Source organism: Loxodonta africana, chromosome 21 (genome assembly GCF_030014295.1).
Source record: "Loxodonta africana isolate mLoxAfr1 chromosome 21, mLoxAfr1.hap2, whole genome shotgun sequence".
NCBI lineage: Eukaryota > Metazoa > Chordata > Mammalia > Proboscidea > Elephantidae > Loxodonta > Loxodonta africana.
The window spans coordinates 49,554,699-49,568,626 of record NC_087362.1 but is presented as its reverse complement, the minus strand read 5'-3'; the positions used below and the strand labels follow the sequence as shown (position 1 = coordinate 49,568,626).

Genomic DNA, 13,928 nt, shown 5'->3' with positions numbered 1-13,928 from the left:
GTTTCATGACTTTAGTTGCAATCCCTGCCATGTGTCCTTACTCTTCCTCTTTCCACCCTGGGTTCACTTTTCCATTCGTCCAGTTTTCCTGTCCCTTCCTGCCTTCTTTGCTTTTGGGCAGGTTTTGCCCATTTGGTCTTATATATACTTGATTTTTTTTTTTTTATACTTGATTAATCTGAGAAGCGTGTTTCTCACATGTTTTTTGTTTTGTAGGCTTGTCTGATCTTTGGCTGAAAGGTAAACTTTGGGAGTGGCTTCCATTGTGAGTTAGAAGGGTATCCAGGGGCCATAGTCTTGGGGGTTCCTCCAGTCTCTGTCACACCAGTAACTCTGGTCTTTTTTGTGAATCTGAATTTTGTTCTACATTTTTCTCCTACTCTGTCCGGGACCCTCTATCGTGATCCCTGTCAGTTTGGTTGTGATAGCTGGGCACCGTCTAGTTCTTCTGGGCTCAGACTAGTAGAGACTGTGGTTCATGTGGTCCATTAGTCCTTTGGGCTAATAGTTTCCTTGTGTCTTTGGTTTTCTTCGTTCTTCTTTGCACTGGACAGGATGGGATCAATAGATGTACCTTAGATGGCCACTCGCAAGCTTTCACAGATGCTACTCACCAAAGTAGGACGTAGAACATTTTCTTTATGAACTATGTTATGCCAGTTGACCTAGATGTTTCTGCAACCATGGTCCCCAGCCCTCAGCCCCAGTAACTCAGTCTCTCAGGGTGTTTGGATGTGTCTAGGAAGCTTCTATGACTGTGCCCCCTTGGTGCTGTATTTTATATATATGAATACACATGCTGTACATACAAATGTTACGTAAAAGTATCCACAGCCTGACCTATTTAAGTATGTGGGTATACTCCTATGGAAACCCTGGTGGGGTAGTGGTTAAGTGCTAACCAAAGTTCGGCAGTTCAAATCCACCAGACGCTCCTTGGAAACTCTATGGGGCAGTTCTACTCTGACCTATAGGGTTGCTATGAGTTGAAATCAGCTCAACAGCAACAGGTCGTCTTTTTTTGGTATACTCCTATACGCCCTCCCACCCCTATTCAGCATTCATATCTGCGTGTGTATCTACTTGTAAGTTATTATTTGTTTTTAGTGTTGTTGTAGGTTGTGTTTGCTATTGTATTTACTGTGGTTGCCTCTTTTGCGTGTGTGTGTGCTCCTCTAAGTGTTTTCCTTTGTCTTGGTCGAGTTGTGCTGATTTCTCCTATATTGAGTATTGTCTTTTCCTTCACCAAAGTTAAGACTTGTCTATTATCTAGTCAGTGATTTCCCCTCCCCACCGCCCCTCAACCATCAAAGATTGTTTTGTTCTGTGTGTAAACCTTTTCTTGAGTTTTTATAATAGTGGCCTCATGCAATATTTGTCCTTTTGTGATTGAATTATTTTGCTGAGCATAATGCCCTTCTGATTCATCCACGTTGTGAGATGTTTCTCAGATTCGTCATTGTCCTTTATCGTTGCGTAGTGTTCCAGTGTGTACCATACTTTATCCATTCATCTGTTAATGGGCACATAGGTTGTTTCCATCTTTTTGCTATTGCGAATAATGTTGCAATGAACATGGGTGTGCATATGCCTATTCGTACAATGGCTTTTATTTCTGTAGGATATATTCCTAGGAGTGCCTATAGGGTTTTTAAGGCTGTAATCTTTGTGGAAGCAGACTGCCACATCTTTCTACCGCAGAGTAACTGGTGGGTTTGAACCACCAACCTTTTGGTTAGCAGCCAAGCACTTAACCATAGAACTAACTAAAATAAATAAAACTGATAAACATTGGTGTTGGGGGTGTGTGGGTGAACAGACTCACTTGTGATTTTTATTGGTGACAGTTTTCATTAATTTACACACTTTACAAAAGTTAAACATCTGCCGTGTATAAGGCCCTGAAACCAAGATGTTTAGTGAGCATTTACAACCAGGTAGATGCTAGTGATTCAGAGATGAACAAGACACTGTATATACCCTAAGACTCTTTAAGTATAGCTGGGAGATAGAGAAGAAAATCAGATATCTCAAGGACCATTTTGCCTCAATTCCTCCTCTTGAGGCTCAGGCTACCTGGGCATGGCCCTCAATGCTCACCCTTGTATCTTCCTCAGGGAGTTCATAGTCTACTGGTGAAGCTACACTAGGTGCACCCATACCTAGCAAACAAAGAAAAAGTGGTAAGAATATAAAGGTGGAATTGGCAAGGGACCTTCAGAATCTCGAGGAAGACAAGTTTCTGCTTTGTAGAGCTGGGTCCCCAGCAAGGGCTTGCCTGCTTCACCTGCTCCTGTCCCAGCTAAAGCTCAGCCTGGCTGCTGAACTTTTTATGAGCACAGGTTTCTCTAGGCTGCCTACTTGTCCACCTGCCTTCATTTTTTTTTCTTTTCATACATACACACATAATTTTTTTTAAATAACGTATTTTATTTTATTGTTGTTGAGAATATACACAGCAAAACATAACACCAGTTTAACGTTCCTACATGTACAATTCAGTGACGTTGATTACATTCTCTGAGTTGTGCAACCATTCTCACCCTCCTTTTCCAAATTGTTCCTCCCCCATTAGCATAAACTCACCGCCCCCTAAGGTTCCTGTCTAATCTTTTGAGTTACAGTTGTCAATTTGATCCCATATGGATAGTTCTTGAAAGAGCATAATGCTCAAGGCAGATATTTTTTGCTAGTTAAGTAAAACTATTGTTTGGTTTTAAGAAGTCTTCAGGGGATATTTTTGGCTTAAAGTTTCAAGATTATCTCAGAGCAATAGTTTCAGGGGTTCATCCGGCCCCCATGGCTGCAGAAAGTATGGAGTCCATGAGAATATGAAATTCTGTTCTGTATTTACCCTTTTTTGATCAGGATTCTTCTATAGAACGTTTGATCGAAATGATCAGTAATGATAGCCAGGCACCATCCAGTTCTTCTGGTCTCATGGCAAAGAAAGCAGTGGTTCACAGAGGCAATTAGCCACATGTTCCATTTCCTTCTCCTATTGCTAACTCTGTTGTGCATAGGGTCGCTGTGAGTTGGAGCCGACTTGATGGCACCTGACAACAACAACATTGCTAACTGTCCTTCTTCCTCCATTGCTTCAGGAGGGTAGAAACCAATTCTTGTGCCTTGGATGGCAGCTTGCAAGCTTTTAAGTGTCCATTTGCCTTCTTACCTGTCCTTGCAACTAGGATCACTGGCTACAGGTAGTCTGCGATGGGCCCTGCTCATCCCTTTGAGACACCACACTGGCCCTTGGGGCTTGGATGCCAACCATGTTTCCAAACTGCTTGGTGGTGGTTATTTCTGTGGTCAGGCCCAGAGGGCAGCAGATACTCAATGACATGAGTGTGACTTGGAAAGAGTAGCCGCAGAAGCACCTAGAGTGTGTTATTAGCCCTGAGGGTGGTAGTAAGGTAACAGTCTCATTCCCCATTAAGTGTGCAATGCAGGTCCTCCCCCTGTGCCCAGGATTGACTAATGCCCTCTGGTTCCTCCCCAGGAGCTGATTGACCTCAAGATGCTTCAGTGCAAGAGAGTTGTCAATGGTAAGTGCGCCTCTGGCCCTGGGATTGTGTGTACGTCTGACCAGGCCTAAGCAGCACTGTGACTGCTCTTCCCCAAGAGTGACATTGCCCTGCCAGGGCTCTTCCTGCCAGGTTGCATCATTGGTTTTGTGGATCACGTGCTCCCTTGAGAGCAGTCACTGCTCTCCAGAGACTGTGACAAAAAGCCAGATGTGAAACAGGCAAAGAATGTCTGCCTACCATTGTCTTGCTGGCATAGAAGGTGCCATGTTTCACAGTAGAGGAGAGATCGTTGGAGCTGATCCTAGCTCTGCTGCTTGCTATCTGTGTGACTTCGGGCAAGTCCCATGACCTTTCTCTGCCTCAGTTTCCTTATCTACAAAATGAAAACCATAATCCCTGCTTTACTTAAATCATAGGGTTGGAGTGAGGACCAAATAAGATAAAGTACCTGTAAGTACATTGCGCACATTAAGCTCTGTGCGAATGAAGTGGTTGAGCTGAAATGTGGTTTTGCTTATACTTTATTGATGAGGCTGATTCTGCTTTGATTAGAGTCGTCATATTGTTTGAGGTTTTTAAAATGTATATATACTTGTGAAATCTGTATATGACTGACTCAATTATTGTTATGACTCAATTTTATCTTTTTTTTTTTTTATTATTATGGAACATTTCCAACACGAGAATAGTATTTCTTCTCCCATGTACCCATCACTCCACTTCCACGTGATCAACACATAGACGGTCTTGTTTCACCTAAACTGACTCCCGCTCCAAACTGAACTATTTTGAATCAAACCCCAGTCATCATATTACTTGATCTGTAATTATACAGTCTGTATTGCTGCTAAAAATGAGCCCTGGTGGTTCAAACCCACCAGTGCGCTCCGTGGGAGAAAGATGTGGCAGTTTGCTCCCTTAAAGATTACAGCCGTGGAAACCCTACGGGGCAGTTCTACTCTGTCCTGTAGGGTCGCTATGAGTTGGAAGGGACTTGACCTTAGTGGGTTATATCACTAAAAGATAAGGACTCTTTTAAAAAATACATAACCACAGTAGCATCACATCCCCAAAAAATCAATAATAATTCTTAATATCAGCAATTATCTGGTTAGTGTTCAAATTTCCTGTTACAATTTTTCATTTTTCTTTTATTGTTTTAGATCTACCTTTTCTTTTTGTATCATAAAAAAATTCAAGTCCTACAGGTCTGTGTAACCTAGAAAATGAAAGTCTCCCATATTTCCACACCTCAAGAGAGAATCACAAAGAGAAATTACATAGGTTCCTTGAGATTTTTTTCCTACAAGTATATGTACTAACGTGTGTATATAAAAATGACGTGTTTATATGTATTTTGCCTCCACATGAGATTGTGTTATTCGTGTTTTTAAAAAAATTATTATTATGATAAAATATAAATAATAAAACATTTGTCATTTCACCCATTTTTATGTGTACAATTTAGTGACATGAATTACGTTCGCCATGCTGTGCAACTATCACTGTCGTCCATTTACACGTGTTGTTTTGCCACTTCCATTTCTACTAGGACATTTTCCAATGCCAGTACCTGTAGATGTCTGTGTCAGAATTTACCTTACCAGTGCCTCAAGAGGGGTTTCCAATACTATGCTATTACACATAAAGCTGTGCTGTAAACTCATCATGTTTTTGTGGTTCTTCTGTCAGACTCCTTACTGCCAGCCATGAGTCCTCTCTGCTGTCAGGGGATCGCTTCTGTGACCATTACCCTTCCCAACACGTCATTACCTGTACTCCACCCTTTTCAACCTTTTCTAATTTATTCAGAGGAGCCCTGGTGGCACAGTGGTTAAAGTGCTTGGTGCATACCGAAAGGTCTTCAGTTTGAACCCACCAGCCACTCGGTGGGAGAAAGATGAGACAGGCAGCTTCCATAAAGATTTACAACCTTGGAAAACCTATGGGGTAGTTCTACTCTGTCCTGTAGTGTTGCTATCAGTTGGAATGGACTTGACGGCAGTGGGTTTGTAATTTGTTCAGTGCTGGGGTATTAATAACAGCTTCTATTTATAGAAGTGCTTATGTATATTAAAGGTCTCATTTAATTCTCAAAACAGTCTTTGAGGTAGGAATATTCCCTGTCTGCCACCTTGGGTCTCTTCCATGTAGCATTATATTCATCTTTGAAAGCTAACAATGGTAGTACCTATCATAGAGCTTTGCTGTGAACAGCAAATGAGATAATACAGTAAATCTCCATTCATGGTACCTGGCACATGGTAAGTAGTTAGGAAACAGTACCTTTGCTGAACTCCAGACTGATTTCTTCTGGGAAAATTTGGGCAAAATCAGAGACACAGACAAGTTTTGATGTAATTGTACTTTTTTCCAACACGTAAAAAATTTTGAAATGCAACAGGCATACAGAAAAAGTGCATAAAACATAAACATGCAGTTTAACAAATAATTGTAAAGTGGACAGCCATGTAGCCATCACCATGGTAAGGAAACAGACCATCAGCAGCACCTGAGAAACTTCCCATGTGCATGCTTTTTCTTTAAGAAATGGCGTACTTCTAGGCTTCCTTTTTTCCATTCAAGGTGATATTTTGGGTGTGTTTTCTTCCAGGAATTAGGCTAGGTTGAACTTGCTTCTTAATTGGGTGGCCCCTGTGTTTGTGTTTTCTCGCAGAGGTTCTCAGCACAGTAGACTTTGTTGCCCCCGATGACCGAGTTGTCTTCCGCACCTGCGCAAGAGAACAGAGCAGGGTTGTTTTCCAATTGGTAAGAGATCCCACTATTTGAAGTCAAGCTATAGCAGTCTCTTACATGCCTCCCATCTCAAATTTAATTTACCTAATTATAGCAGTTGCCTGCTTGACACAATTTATAGTTACTTTTTTAATCCCTAGCATTGGTTATTATTCAGATTGTGGTCTTTGTTTTTAATGTAGTCTGTATATGTTTCCTTTAGAAAGAAATTAGATTTTTCTCCAAGAGTCGGTAGGGTATGTATTAGGGTTGTGATGACCAGATAGTCATGTTCTCTCTATCTTTTGCCTGACCCTCTGCTTTGGGCATTTCTTGGTGCTTTTTTAGAAGTAACTCCTGTATTATGTTTAGGTTTTTAAAAAATGGATAACAATGGGTAGACATGCAATAAGGCAAATATAGCAAAATGTTAGTTATAGAATCTAAAAGGTGGGTATATGAACATTCACTATAAAATTCTTTGGACTTTTTAGTTACGTTTAAAAATTTTCGTAATAAAACGGTGAGGGAAAAATCGATAAGTCATCACAGCATTGATGCCATGTTCTAGGCCCTCAAGGTCCACTTTTTCCCTCTGGAGTGAGCTTCTCCAGTGGGCTAACCATTGAAGAGAACACCAGCCCAGCTCCATTTGCTGACGTGTGCATGTGTGTGGTATGATAGGTGTGTTTGTGCATGTGGACTTGTGTCAGGATGGTGGTTGATATAGCCTCTTGTGTTCCCAGGGGACTTCAGATGCAGAGCGAGCCCTTGCTGTGGCCAGGCTGGTGTAAGTTCTTCCCCGCTTTGGGACTGCCTTTGCCTCTCCTGTGGGCTGTAAGGCCTAATGTCACTGGTCACCTTGGCGGTGACCCACCCTTCTGACACCCTTCAACCCATGACCTCTCATGCCAGATCTAGAGTGTCTGACTTCTATTCGTGGCATTTGAAGAATAGGGTGGGACTCATGTACCCACTGTGCCTAGAGCCCAGAGAACCTCTGTGTGGGGCATTTTTTAGTGTTTATTTGTGAGGCTCCCTTTCCAGGGAATCATGACTGTAAGTCCTGAGGGTTTAAATGTCCTGAAGTATAGGTTAGCCTTATTGTTTCTTAAATTAAGCAAGTCAGGATACTACAGTGGTTAAGGGGATAGGCTTTGGAGTTAGATAGACTGGGCTGGAATTCTGACTTGTTACGTAAGCTCACTGAGAATCTTAGTTTCCTTGTCAAGAAAATGAGACCAATAGCTAGTAAGGGGTTTATGAGCACAGTTCCATACCTCTGGCATTATGGGGAAGGGCGAATGAGATGATACGCATAAATGCCTTTGCAGTGTGTAGCACATAAGTGTTTAGCAAGTGGCAGCTACTGTTATTAAATACAGTAAAAGTGAGGAGGAACCCGGGCTATAATTGCCACTGATCACAGAGTGTTAACCGTGTACCTAGCACGGGATGAAGTGAGGGTGCTTCATGCATGTGACAATAGTTTGGAGTAAGCCAACTGTTTAGCTCAGCAAAAAAGCAACACTGGAACTTTAGCCAGAAGCAGTGCCCTGGGAAAGGGCTCTCATGCCCATGTCACTTCTCTGCATTGACAAAATGACTTCACTACCCCAGTCAGAACTCTGGGATTGAGAGGTTAGTGCGCCTGTCACTCAATGTTTCGAGTTATATGATACAACCCTGAAATGGCAAAGGTCTCTCCAACCAGCCCTTTATATAGCACAGGAAAGGGCTACTTGTAGAGGTTTGTCCTCTTGAGCTCTGCTCAGATGAGGCAGTTACACATTGTAGGGAGAGGTTCTTTTCAGCTTTTGTCATTGAGGTTGGTATGTCTCATAGGGACAGGGACACAGTAGGGGGTTCATGAGCACAGCTCCATGGCTTTGACTCTATCTTCTCTCAAGTTGAATATTCATTACTTTTCCTCCTTTGTGTTTTTCCAGAGAAAATGATGTAGCTGGTATTGACGTCAACATGGGCTGTCCAAAAGAGTATTCCACCAAGGTAAACTGATTTCTTTATATTCTTTACAAATGTAGGATGCGGACTAAAGGAATCTAACAAGACATGCCAACTAACTACAGTACCTGACTGTGGTCTGGATCCTGTCCTGGGTGGGCACAGTGCTTGAAAGGACGTTATTAGATCAACTGGCGAAATAGAAACATGGACCGTGGTACATTATATCAAAGTACTGTATCACTGTAAATTTATGAAGTTGATACCTCTTCTGAGGTTATATAAGAGAGTATCCTTATTCTTAGGAAATATACACAGAATCATTTAGGGGTAAAGGGCTATGGTATATGTAACTTACCCTCAAATAGTTTAGGAGAAATAATGCACACACACACAGAGTAAGTGTGCATGCACTTGTGCACAAATAATAAAACAGTGTAAAATTTAAAAAAATGTCACCAATGTTATGTCTTTTCATGAATAATATTGAGACGTACATAAAGAAAAAATAGAGGATGCAATACAAGTGTCCCCATGGTCATATCAGAAGAGATCGGACAGAGTGGCACTGTAGCCCCAAGAAAGGAGAGGGAAGGCAGCCCTTAAACTTGGGATCTTATAAGGATATGGTCCTTGATGAGATTTGAGAGCCTGTAATCCGAGGGAATGGCATAGCAGGGGCATGGAGGGCAACATGAAAGTGGAAACAGAACTGTGAATATCAAGATATGACCAGAGAGTTGGGGAATAGAAGATGGGGAGGAAGCAGTGGAGCACAGGATTGAAAACCTTTAGGACAGGATCACTGGATTTGGAGTTTTGCTATCTCTGGCCCTTTTTGAGCAGAGAAGGCAAGTGATCAGACTGGTGCTTTAGAAATGTTAATCTGGAAACCACGTGTCTGGTGGATTACAGTGGGAAGAGTCTTGAGGTGGGGCCACAGGTATAAGAGATGAGTGTCCTGGGCCCACAGGAGAAAGAGAGAGAGGCCAAATTAGAGCAGAATTTGACAGGATTTGCCTGGCAAATAATTGGATAGAGTGTGTGATGCTGGTATGTGTGGTGGGGGGTAGAGGGAAGAAAGATTGGCCATGCAGGGGGTCATTCAGTCTTCAACCATTACCAGGACTGTTGGAAGAAGAGCATGTTCGGGGCAGATACCAAAGGCTGTTTGGGGTCTGCTGAGTGTGAAACACCAGGGGCCGGGTAGACTTCTGCTAGGGCTGCCCCTGGGAACTTTGTCTCAGGGTGAGCGATCAGGGTCCACACTGTAGACATAGTAGATGTCCCCCGGGCCCCCTGTGCTTTCTGGAGTTTCTTGCCTGGGGACCTTTGCTTTGGGTGAGGAGGTGTTGAACTAAGTGACAGCCTGAGGGAAAAAGCCCTTCAGATGCTTGAAAACCAGAGGGCCTTGCAGGCAGCTTCTTCAAGGTACCATACTGAAAAAACCAAACCTGTTGCCATCGAGTTGATTCCAATTCATATAGTGACCCTGCAGGACAGAGTAGAACTGCCGCATAGGGTTTCCAAGGAGCACCTGGTGGATTCGAACTGCCGACCTTTTGGCTAGCAGCCAGGGCACTTAACCACCACGCCACCAAGGTTTCCTCAAGGAACCATGGAGGTTTTAAATTATCTACAAGGAATTGAAAACTTTGGCTCAGTTTTGCTCTCTTCTAATTAATCTTTTATGTTCTTCAGTTAAGTAAAGAGTAGAGTTGAAATTATTTGAAGTGATCTCCCTGATACATCGTGGAACAAAATTGTGTATTGTGAACCACCATTTATATGAGGGGGGAATGAATATTTATATGTATTTACTTTTTTACTGATAAAGTGTGTCTAGAAAGGTATGCAAGAATCTGGTAACATTGCTTTTCTTTGAGAAATTAAACTAAGTGGGCTGGGGGTACAGAGGTGAAAGAGGGACAAAGTTTTGCATTTTTATTTAATTTTGCACAGGTAATAAATTCCCATTACAGGGTATTTATTGATAGTAATTAACATCTATTAGTTGGATGGCACTGGCACCAACCAGTCAGAACAGAGGCCAACCATTAGGCCATACTGGTACACACCAGCATAATAGCTGCTATGTTATGCTTCAAAAATTGAAACCATGAAAAAGTATGGATTGAAAAATCTTCTATTTATTGAAGAAGGAGAGTTTTTATTTTTTACAATTCGAACCTCTTAAATTTTGATCCGTGTTAATATATTACGTATCCAAAAAAGCAAATAAAGGAACGAAAGAGAACAAAGGAAGAAAAAGATAGGAGGGAGTGGGAAGAGGGGAAGGAAGAAAGGGAGGAAGGGAGAAAGAAAACAAGCATCCATTGAGGAAGGGGCAATGAGGCTGGATTTTAGATCCTGTGATTCCACAATGAGGGGCTGGATGGTGTGAAGTGAAGGACAGCTGGATCCCGGATGCGTGGCCAGGCTTTCTCAAGGCTTCCATGGTTTGTTCCTGTGGCCAAGATAGTCCAGGTCCGGGCTCCTCCACCCTTCCCATTCTCTTCTAAGATGCAGCCTCAGCCTGGTCAAGTCTGTGGTGGTTTAATGTTCTCTCTGATTCTAATCTGTCATCCTTAAACATGAAATTAAACTAAAACGACCGAGCTCAAGCCTAAGCCTTAAATACCTCTTGTGAGCATTCACTGGTACAAAGTCTGACTACTGACAGCATAGATTTATTGGATTTGTTTTCTCCCTTCACTTCACTCTTAAAATGCAGTGTACATAATGCCTCTGAGCAATGGATTTAAAAAAGATTTTTAAATAACCTTTTTAAAAATCCCCCCCCCCATTATTCAAGTAATTCATATTATTGTCCAAAATTTGGAAAATATAGGAACATACAGAAAAGCACAGGAAAATCACCAGTACTCACACCATCAAGAGATAACCACTGTTAATAGTGAGATTTAAGCGGCTGCATGGATTGGTGGGTTTCTCTGAGCTGGGGCCTCTGTTAGAGTTTGGCATTGGTCTGGGTACTTGGGGCTGGGTCATTGTTGCTGGTGGAAGAGAAGGGCCTGGACAAGTTTGCAGGTTGGGTGCCTCTGAGTGGCTTTGCTGGTGGCGGTAGTACCAAACCAAGTGTTGTGTAGGCTAGGGAGAAGGTGCATTTGATCTCATTTCAAAGGGAGTGTGATTCATTGTTTTTTAAGGGCTAGGAAGATGGTGGGTTTTAGTTTAGTAAGGCCCAAGATCTTGGGTAGAGAATGGGCAGACCTGTAAATTAATTTTTATAGTACCCACTTCCAGATAGAGTATGGGTTCTGTCAAGAGGGTTATAGTGATGACATTTAGAATTCATCAAACTCCAATTCCTGATATTGTGGGTAAGGATGCTATTGCCTTCCTACTTGTTAGGAGCAGTGATGACTGCCAGGGTTTTGGTCCTTTGGAGGCAAGTGGTGAGGGAGCACCAGGTTGCCACGCCACGGGATGGGGCCATCCTCCTCCAGGTGTAAGAAAACCTCTGTGCTTTTCCTTAGGGAGGAATGGGAGCTGCTTTGCTGTCAGACCCTGACAAGATAGAGAAGGTGAGTCCTATATGCGTGAAAGGAGGGGTCCTTAAACATGTCTATGAACTAGAGGCACCTGGAATGCCCACACCCCTGCCTCAGACTTCCTGGGACCTGGAAGTTTGTGAAAAGCTTCCCCATGGTTTTCACGTGCAGCCAGATTGGGGAACCCCTGAGCCAGCCTATGGCATCCTTGGAATCCCTTACAAACCCAGGACTAGGGACTTCTCAACTGAGAGTCAGGGGAAACTGAGGATTCTTTTAGAGCCCCCTCTTTATTGCCCCATCCCTTCTGGGACCCTCTTGAGATCTGAGGCAGGCTACTTGTGGATCACAGCAGGCTCTGTGGTTGTGGAGGTGGGGCATTGACATGTCTCAGGGGCTTGATGAGAGCAGCAGGGGGTCCCCTGCATACCACAGTCTGCCGCCAGTCCTTTGAGAGCAGGCCAGGCTAGGGTCAGATGAGGTAAACTGAAGTTAGCCTTCTTCTGTGCCCCTTCCCTTGGTGATTCTGCAGGCCAGGTTAATGAGGCCCTGGGGGCAGGCTGGCATTCGATACCCAGTTTGTGAGCTACCAGGGCATGTGGGGGTGACGTTTGCCATGCTGTATGTACCCTTTGCTTTCCCCTCCCAGTTCCCCAGCTGTCTCCTTGTTGCTCCTCTTAGCTCCTTTGTTTTCCTTTTCGTTTTTTACCCCCACTTCATGGGCTTTCAGTCTCATAGTACCTTCTTCAGGCTAGGGCAACTTGAGGGTAAAGCACTGCCTGTAGGAGTTGTCATCATTTGTTCTGGCTGCTTCATCAGCAGCCCAACCCTGTTAATAGTCTTCTAGTCTGCTGGAAAACCAGCGTGTTTACTGGTTAGGTCCCTTCTCATTTTTCTCAAGTGCAGCCACCGATAATATTCCTATGTTGTTGTTGATTCTGACTCACAGCAACTGCATGTAGCAGATTAGGACTGCTCCATAGGATTTTCTAAGCTGTAATCTTTACAGAAGCAGATCCACAGATCTTTTCTCCTGTGGAGCCGCTGGGTGGGTTTAGATAGGTAGAGTAATAATGGCTTGGGGCTGTGTCTGACCTCTTCTAACTTCACAAGAGGAAAGGAGAATCAGGACCCATAGCCCAAGGCCGATTCCTTTGAGTCAGAGGTCAAACATGCCTCCTCTCTCTGCAATCTTTACCAACTCTGACACCAACCATCCCTCCCACAGCATGCTCTACCTCTCTGCTGGGTTCGATAATTCATTGCAGTGGCCGCACAGAACTCAAAGACTATACTTATGATTAGGGGGTTTATTAGGGAAGTAACAGGTTACAATTCAGGTTCAGGAACACTCAGCATACAGCTCTTCCTTCAAGACAGCCTCTTCCCAGCTGTGCTTGCAGGCACACCTCTCTCTGGCCCTAGGCTTTTGCACAAAGTCACTCAGCTTTCTCTGCCAGTGGGCTGGGAAGCCCACTGCACTGTCTCCTGCTGCTGGGTCTCTGCTGCCAGGTCTCTGCTGCTACTACTTCTCAGCATCTTTAGAGTTACAGCTCACTCTCTGTCTCGGTCTCCTGCTTCCAGGAGCTTCTCAGCTCAGGGATCCTGGGTCCAAAGGATGTGCCAGTTCCTGATTGTTGTTTCTTGGCAGTAGTGGGCTCTCCTCTCTGCTCTGGAATTGGCTGTCTTTTAAGGCAAAACTGACAAATCCGCTTGGCGGGCCACAATTACCCTATCACACAGTCTCGCCCTGTCACCTGGGTAGGAGTTACAAGACCAGGGCTAAAAAGGCCACATAGAAGTAATCAATTGCACCACAGATAGATATAGATACCCACTGCCGTCAAATCGATTCCAACTCATAGTAACCCTATAGGACAGAGTAGAACTGTCCGATAGAGTTTCCAAGTAGCACCTGGCGGATTCGAACAGCTGACCTCTTGGTTAGCAGCCGTAGCACTTAACCACTACGCCACCAGGGTTTCCAGATATAGATATATATCTTTATCTGTCTGTCTGTCTTTCTAACCAAACCAAACCCATTGCTGTTGAGTCAATTCCAACTCATAGCGACCCTATAGAACAGAGTAGAACTGCCCCATAGGGTTTCCAAGGAGTGCCTGGTAGATTTGAACTGCTGACCTTTTGGTTAGCAGCTATAGCTTCTAACCATTAACGCCAC

At 43.5% G+C, this 13,928-nt stretch overlaps 1 protein-coding gene across 7 annotated transcripts in view; it reads left to right on the top strand.

Moving 5' to 3' along the window:
- Positions 1-13,928, top strand: part of DUS2 (dihydrouridine synthase 2) — a 38,731-nt gene that overhangs the window by 10,123 nt on the left and 14,680 nt on the right. For 5 of the 7 annotated variants that reach the window (XM_010596759.3, XM_003417136.4, XM_010596755.3 and 2 more), the window contains 5 exons: positions 3,503-3,548; positions 6,208-6,299; positions 7,013-7,056; positions 8,216-8,276; positions 11,732-11,779. In XM_010596759.3, coding sequence (XP_010595061.1) covers positions 3,521-3,548; positions 6,208-6,299; positions 7,013-7,056; positions 8,216-8,276; positions 11,732-11,779 — 273 coding nt within the window. In that variant the 5' untranslated portion in view covers positions 3,503-3,520. The remainder of the gene's footprint in view (positions 1-3,502; positions 3,549-6,207; positions 6,300-7,012; positions 7,057-8,215; positions 8,277-11,731; positions 11,780-13,928) is intronic. The other 2 variants (XM_010596758.3, XM_010596757.3) reach the window with 1 other exon arrangement.